This window comes from Ostrea edulis, chromosome 8, assembly GCF_947568905.1.
Source record: "Ostrea edulis chromosome 8, xbOstEdul1.1, whole genome shotgun sequence".
In the NCBI taxonomy this organism is placed as follows: domain Eukaryota; kingdom Metazoa; phylum Mollusca; class Bivalvia; order Ostreida; family Ostreidae; genus Ostrea; species Ostrea edulis.
In genome coordinates this window covers 20,106,156-20,114,968 of record NC_079171.1, presented here as the reverse complement: position 1 = coordinate 20,114,968, position 8,813 = coordinate 20,106,156, and the positions used below count along the sequence as shown (strand labels likewise).

The following is an 8,813-nucleotide window of genomic DNA, read 5'->3' as shown; positions in this document are numbered from 1 at the left end:
TCACAAGGTCAAACAAAATGGTATCACATGAAAGGTCTGTCCATCAGAATCTATATACACATGTATACAAAATGTCAAAGCCATATTTAAAATACTTCAACAGATACCTGATAGGTTAGGTGTTTTCAAAAGTACGTCAAACTCCAAGGTCAAGGTTACAGGATTAGAAACTTCAGTACCCAAAAAATGTTTTGTCACAAGGCATGCATATGTACATATGAAATATGAGAACCATATCTCTCACTACTATAAGCAAGGTTTAAAGTTAAAGACCCAACTACGGGTTATTGTTTCAATCCAGTTTGTGAAATAAGGAATCTAAATAAAAATTTATGAAAGCCCTACATTAAACAGTTTGAGAGATATTGAATAGATTATGTTTTCTTAAAAATACATGTAGGTCAAACTCCAAGGTGAAGGTCACAAGGTAAAGAACCTTTGTACCAAAACAAGGTCACAACTCACAAGGAAAGTGCATATAGAATATGAAAGGCCTGTCACTCATCATTCAAAAGGTTTAAGTATTGGACAGACAGGACAAAACAATAAGCCCCCGACTACAGTCGCGGGGACATTAAAAAAAACTTGAATCAACATTTGTATTTGGGTCAGATTTAGTGTGGCCCTGCTACTCTTCTAAAGAAGTTAATTAAATCAATTCCCTGTACATTCCCACATACAACCTGAAATGAACCCTCCTTTGCACCCTTAGCATTACATTAGTACGGTGTTCTGGTCAGGCCACTCAAAGAGTGTGTGGATCAGCAGTCTCAAAGTGATGAAGTGAAAGTGAAAGTGCGAAGACGCAAAGGCGAAGGAACGAAATTAATATCGTTTCTTTATCCTAAATCCGTCTACTATACATGCACATGTATCAGTGGCGGATTTAGAGGGGGGAGGGGGGGGGCGCAGCCGGCGCCCCCACCCCCTCCCCTAAAATTTTCAAATTTAAGGTAAATCGCGGTATCTTGTTTCGGAAAATGTACAAACGATAAAAGAAACAATAATTTCTTCCACTCCAGGGGAAATAAATGACAAAATCTTTTGATTTCTTGATTATTTTATTGGGAGAACTTAATTATTATTATTATTATTATTTTTTATTTTTTTTTTATTTTTTTTTTTACAAAAAACCCTTAAAATTTGTGTCATTTTATTAATTTCACCTTATTAAAATGATAGAAAATAGTACAAATAGATAAATAGGAGAAATATTTCAAGCCCCATAAAATCTGTAAAATCCAGGAGCTTCCGGGGGCTTTGCCCCCTGGACCCTCACCAGGGCTTCGCCCTGGACCCACTTCCTCTTAAAGTGCCCCCCCCCCCGTAACGGCAATTCCTGGATCCGACCCCTGTGTATGATGTACATGTACGTATATACATTCGACACTGATGATGATGTTGATAATTTTAATAGCTTTTATTTAATGGACATTATGATATGAATTAAATTATAATCGGACACATTCAAACTTGCTTGGTGGTGGGGAGGGGGGGGGGGTATATGTAATTAATCCTACAACAGGATCCGAGCGTGGTTTCTTATATATTACATGTAGTAGTAGTTCAATGTCACTGGAGTGGAAAATCCAACATTCTCTAATTTCAACAGCACTTGTTTTGAGGCGGTGTGTCATTTTACCCCTCTCCCCCCTCCCCCCCCCCCCCCCCCTCGACCCACAAAGAACCCCATAGACCCACATAGAGAACCCCCATAAATACCACAAAGAACCCCACAAAAACCCCATAAATACCACAAAGAACCCCAAATAACTCAATGAAATAAAACATTTATACAGGCGTTGTTCACAATGTTGTGGGGGTAGGGGTTGCACTCTTTACTTTTTTTCCCTTTGTTTTTCCCCCCTTAATTTTTCACTTAAATCGTTTTGTTTTTCTCTATAACTCGACATCCCCTCCCACAAACGTGTGTTGGAGGGGGGTGTAATTATCCATCTGTTTGTAAATGTACATGCAATTGTCTCAGATACTGGGTGGATGTACACTTTTCTATCATACTTTGCATGTATGTACATTAGAAATTTTGAGCATAATTTTTCAAAGTTTTATGGAAGACAATTTATGATTTTTTCCCCCATTTTTGCAAATGGGGGGGGGGGGGGGTCTCTTAATGTCTAAAGATTATTTTAGAGAATCTATATTTAAAGTACAAATAAGCAGGTTTGATCCAAGCACTGCGCATGTATTAAAAATGTAACACTTCAGTGTTTACTTATATGTACTTTACACTTGACATATATAACTACAGGTATGTACTTATACAAGTATCATAGACAGCATTATTGTGAGGAGTCATTTGTTGTACGTTTTAAGATTTGACATCAAGATAATACAGTACATGTAATGCGTGCACTGGTTATTCAGTAGTCTTTGAAAATGCAGAATTCTCAGTTTTATATAAATTGGGGTTATATTTTTAAATTTGGGTTCTATAAGGGTATTTATGAAGTTCTGTGGGCATAATCCTGTTATTAGCACCGCGGTGCTAATAATATTTGACGTTTTTTACGTAACGTCAGAAGCGTTAAAAGTTATAAATATATCATTATTTGATGATTTCTAATGAAATTTCTGTTTAAAATAAAATTCAGGGAATATTCAAAATTTTATTTTTTATTCGTATTTGAAATAAATGGTCATCCCATACTAAAAATGGCACGTTTTCATCTGTGGAATGCGCAAAACTAATTCGCACGGCGGTGCTAATAACAGGAGTATATATAGAGAGACGACGTTCATATAAATACCCCAAAACTAATTCGCACCGCGGTGCTAATAACAGGAGTATATATAGAGAAAAGATGTTTTAAAAATCAAGATGGAGATTTTGGGGGGTTATCACTGTAAAAATGGTACGTTTTCATCTGTGGAATGGCCAAAATTAATTCGCACCGCGGTGCTAATAACAGGCATTTTACCTTTAGTAAGAGTTATTTGCTCTTTAAATTTGGTTTATTCCGTTAAATTACTATAGGAATATGCAAATTTTCAAACATTTGCATATGGCACAGGTGAAAGAAGTATAAATTAAAACAACCTTGTGGGTGGGGGTGGGGGAATTCATCCCGCGGAGCGAATAACATGATTATGCCATGATGATGAAGGAAATGTACAAAAGCCATATGTAAACACGTAGTATACGGCCATGCTTTGCGACTCATTCAATAGAATGCCGTCCATCAATGGTACAGGTAGTTTGTTTACAGCCATTTGAGATAGTACTCTACATCATCATAATGGATGACTTCCTTTAAAAACGTGGATGAAAAAATCGATATCAGCAATATTTGCTTTTCCTTTACGATTTAAATACCTAGCTGAGTAGCTCAGTAGGTTAGAATACCGACTGTTGACCTGTAGGTCGGAGGTTCGAGTCCAGCAGGGGTTTTAATGTTTTTTTCAGATTACCTTCCACTAAAACTGTATTTTTTGACAAAATAAAGTAAATTTGAAAATTTTCAACTTCAAAATATTGTTGTACATATCCTCCACTTTTCATCTACGTCAAATTTCTCTGGTGTATCACACCTCCTTAAAAGGACTTAATTCACTACATGTATTGCAACACATTCAAAGTCCGTGCAAAAATGAGAACATGGAAATACATTGACATGATGACAAACGATTAATGTTCCTGTATGCAATAAATTGTATAATTAACATTAGATAAAAATGTACACAAATGCATTTCTCCTGCACATGAAATCAAATACACTGCCCTTTGTACACAATGAAAGACATGGACCTCACCATGATTTTGAATTTATTGTTTTCATTTACAAATACTTCATTTATTCATCGCAATTTAAGTCAAAGCCCCCCCCCCCCTTTAATAAAATGCAAATATGCATTACTGTTCATCTTAATACGTGGTCTTTATTAAGTTGCGACATTAATTTTAAGACAAACATTTATTCTTGTTTATATTGTCTATAACGGAATAAAGTAAAAATATGCATTAAAGTTCAACTTGAATTTATATTCCGTTATCAAATTAACTGTACAAAAACATTTCTTTTTGTTTATTATAGGATTAAACATTCTTTTTGAAGAATTTATCGATGTGTAAACTCCAGACATTTTACTCACAAACTGAATAAAAGTGCGAAGCACTTTTATGTTAAGTTTGTGAGTAAAATGTCCGGAGTTTACACATCGATAAATTCTTCAAAAAGAATGTTTGATTCTTATAATTCCATTTGATTCACTTTATTAACAATTACAAAAATGTGAATAGTTTCCCCGCATTATGTTATTTGTTTTCAGGTGTGTATGAATACATCGCGTTTTCGGATTTATTGATGTATAAACTCTTGTTCAGCTTTATTTTTGTCCAATCAAAACAATTGTAATAAATAACATTGGAATTATAACGGAGTAAAATGCAAATATGCATTACTGTACATCTTAATACATGGCATTTATTCAGTTGTAACATTAATTTTAGAAGAAACATTTCTTCTTGTCTATAACGGAATAAAGTGCAAATATGCATTAAAGTTCAACTTGAATTTATATTCCGTTATCAAATAAACTGTACAGAAACATTTATGTTTGTTTATAACGAAGCAAAATGTAAATATGCAATACTGTCCATCTTAATACATGCGATTTATTCCGTTATCAAATTAATTTGAAGAAAAACATTCCCTCTTGTCTTTAACAGAATAAAGTGAACATATGCATTAGTGTTCATTTTAATATATGGCATTTATTCCGTTATCAAATCTACTCTACAGAAACATTACTTTACATGGTCTATAACGGAATAAAATACAAATACTCATTACTGCTCATCTAAGTATATGGCATTTATTCCGTTATGAAATTAATTCTAAAGATACTTTTCTTCTTGTCTATAACGGAATAAATGGTACTTTCCTGCAAGCCAAATTTTAGTTTCTATGGATACATTTATTCCGTTATAAGTTTCATTGAGAATAAGGTAATTTCTAAAAATATAACTAGAGAGTGCATCGGAACAAATGCAAAAAAAAAAAATTAAAAAAAATGCTTAATTCTCATTGAAACACAATAAATAAAGTTCATAAAGTTTATATATATTTACGTCAATAACGTCAACAACGTCAAATATTATTAGCACCGCGGTGCTAATAACAGGATAATGCCGTTCTGTGGGTTCTTTGTGGTATTTATGGGGTTTCTACGGGGTTATCTATGTGGTAAAAAGGCGCACGATCCGAGATGAGGTAAATATTTTATTTTATCGGGATCGGCCTACATATTATTCAAGTCGTTGACGAAAAAGAAGAAAATGGACGCATTTGTAAATATTATGGAAGTCTGAATCTGACGTTTCTAACCATTTACATAAGTTGACATGGCGAGTGTTATATTTTCATTTATGCCAGCTTTGAATCATATTGGTCATCACTAGAAAAAGTTGCATTATAGATAATAACATTGAATTGGAGACCCGGAACCGAGGCAGAAGCAAAAGTTAGTACATGTATGAAGATTTACTTAAATTTTATTCAATGAATCATTGCTTTCTCTTAATGGAAACATTTGTATTAATGTGTACACATTTGATGAATGTCTACAATCGATTAGAAGTTCATAAATCCATAACAAAGGGAGTGATGGCAGACGTATAATGATTTCCTCCTGGGTACGATAGATAAACACTGATAAAAGTAGCACACAGTTTATATACCAGTCTGGTATCTGTTCAATCTTAGTCTAATTGCTAGTTTTACAGTTTATACAACATTCCAATGAAACAATTGATGTAGCATTTTCAATTTGTTTCATGATTCATTAACGCAAATGGTCCAGGGGTAGCTAGCCTGCTGTTTTGGTTGTCTTTTTTTCTTTTCTTTTTTTTTTACTGCTGAAAAGCTATTGCATCTGTTAAAATTCTGTTTATATAGTGTACTATTAATGTTAAATTGGATCAGTCATTAATGGAGGCTAGAAATGAGGTTAATATGGATCAGTCATTAATAGATGTATATATACTGTACTATTAATGGAGATACATGTAGCAGTCTATGCGAAAGACATCGGACCGTCAGACCTGACCGATGTGCAGTGCCTCAGGTCCGATGCATCATTTTTTACACCGGACCGGAATGTCCGATGTCTCAGTGTCCGGTTTTGAGCTTTACTATTTTGATGCGGAGTCATTTAAATGTTTGTTATAAGTAAAAAATAGCACACGAATCCAAATACGTAAATGAATGTGATTAAAACCGGATGGACTGTCTAAAGTATTATATGGGAGGGATCCCTGGTATAGTATCACTAGTATAATAAACAAGATTCCCTTGGTTTTGCATTTTCACATGTTTCACTTTTTTACATTAGGTTTTTCGGTCTGACAAAATTTGGTTCGGTCCGGTGTGTTCATTGATTACACAGGACCGAATGTCCTGTGTGGTCCAAAAAACTTTCGCATAGACTGATGTAGATATGAGGTTAATTTAAATTGGATCAGTCAGTATGAGATTTAGTGTTTGATATTCATTTGCTGCACATATATATTTTACCGTTCAATAATAGTGAAAGTACATAGAAGTTTCTCTCTCTCTCCTCTTTACAGATAATCCATCATGCCTGTGAAGAAGAAAGACTTGTACGTGGCAAAATCTTTAAAGGCCCTGAATGACCTTGCTGCTCTGCCAGCCAAAATGACAAATAATCCGAAAATGTGAGTGATTCCTCCACAGTAATATACTCGGTATTGTTTATACTGTAACCATGGTAACAGAAAACGTAAAACAGTAATATGCTATGTATTGTTTATACTGTAACAGTAATATGCTATGTATTGTTTATACTGTAACAGTAATATACTATTTATTGTTTATACTGTAACAGTAATATACTATGGATTGTTTATACTGTAACAGAAAACGTAAAGCTCCGATTTCAGGAAAATACAGCTGTACTTATTAAAGCCATCACAGGTTATAACAGTAATTGAGAAGATTCGTTTGTTCGGTAGTAGTGGAGAGTGTAGCGTATGTAGATCTAATTTAATGTCGAATATTAAATCCAAAGAATTTCTTAATTGACATTCAGTTTTAATTAGAAACTATAAATCAATCAGTGACAAATTTGATATAAATGATTTTACTTCTTTTTCTTGTTTTTAAGTAAGGTGCAAGTATACACCATTGAAATTGAATGAAGTTGCACTGTGCAGCAAAAATTGCAAGTGAATAGTTAAGATTAAAATCAATTCCATTCTCTTATTTCCTCGTCTGACAGTTAAACGTGCAAGAATGTCCAGGTCACTCCCAAGAGCTTAAGAGTATGTACATATAATGTCCTTGTACATAAGATAATGTAATTCTAAAACGCTTGTAGGCTGTCTATATTAAATGCTCTTTTCTATATGTAATGTTCTTCAGCTGATCCATGCCTTGTGATTGTTAAAAACAATTACTTTAATTGTTGCTATTTTTACCATTAAAAGTCAGTTCAAATTTGATAATGGAATAAATCAACATTCCCGACCATTTGGAATCTTGGTTGTGTCTGTATTGTTTAATTCCCTCTGGAGAATTTTTCACTCATATGGTGACGTCTCCATTGTCGATGAAGGGCTGCAAAATTTAGGCATATGCTCGGCGCTTACAGCCTTTGAGCAGGGAGGGATCTTTATCGTGCCACACCTGCTGTGACACGGGGCCTATGTTTTTCCGGTCTCATCCTAAAGATCGCCAAATATAGTCGCCTCTTACAACAAGCAAAGGGTACCAAGGACCTATTCTAACCCGGATCCCTCACAGGATGTGGAATTATTGGAGATTATAATTTAAAATTTCCCAAGATTCAGATTATCAATACTGTGGAAACTGTCAAATTCGACACACATTCAATCTGTTTCACTGGGAATTCTCACCCTTATTTTATAGTTTCATTGTTTTGGTCTTGTTTTTCGTTGTGTATGTCATTACATGTTGAATTAACAGACAGGTTGTACTGTATCAATGATTGTTTATAAGTTCGTCACTCGGGTATGATGTGAGCATGTATTTCACATCATGCACATAATTGAGCAGAGCTCCAGATAAGGTGCGTATCAGCGTAAATACTCATTAAATTTTACCAAATACGCATTTAAGTTGAAATTCATGCGTACAATTATGCATTAGCGAACGTAAATATGCTTTACACTCCCAAAGTAATGCGTATTAGTCCGCGTATTTGTGATACATGTAGTATGATATAAATATGAATTATCTATTCATATGAATTGAGGTCAGCCCAGGGCTTGATCATACATGATATTTAGCGCTATGAAATACGCTTTGATGACAATCACAATTTTGAAAAATTGGAAGAGTTAACTCAAAACACGCATATAGGCCTACCTGTTATACTTTCTTTCTTAAAGAGTTAGTGTGTGGTCGAAAGCACAGAAAAAAACCTTGTATTATTAATCGTGGACGAATGATAAACAAAATTGGATCATAATCATGTGACCAAGTGTCTGACATATTCAAATTTAATTCATCAATGATAAATATCAAATTCCCAATGACAATGAATAGTTTTAATAAAAAGAACTGCAAAGGATTTTCCCCGTAAATAGCTGGAGCGGTCTTGTAGTATAAACTTTAAGTTAAAGTTTAACGGAAGAAGTATCGTTTATCTGGTGACATCTTCTGTGCAAAAGAACAAAGATAATCAGTAAATTAACAAAATACACTTTTGAATTTTTCTGAAAAGCAACATACTCATTGATTTGAAAATCAGGGAGTAAATACTCTTTGTGGTAAAACATTATTTGGAGCTCTGGTTGAGAGTTTACACACTAC

General features: G+C 34.1%; 1 protein-coding gene across 3 annotated transcripts in view; it reads left to right on the top strand.

The window, feature by feature from the left end:
- Window positions 1-5,264: 5,264 nt before the first annotated feature.
- Window positions 5,265-8,813, top strand: part of LOC125662016 (ubiquitin carboxyl-terminal hydrolase 8-like) — a 33,917-nt gene continuing 30,368 nt past the window's right edge. For 2 of the 3 annotated variants that reach the window (XM_048894188.2, XM_048894186.2), the window contains exons 1-2: window positions 5,265-5,481; window positions 6,587-6,694. In XM_048894188.2, the coding sequence (XP_048750145.2) occupies window positions 6,597-6,694 (98 nt within the window). In that variant the 5' untranslated portion in view covers window positions 5,265-5,481; window positions 6,587-6,596. Of the gene's footprint in view, window positions 5,492-6,586; window positions 6,695-8,813 lie in introns of all 3 variants that reach the window. The other variant, XM_048894187.2, reaches the window with a different exon arrangement.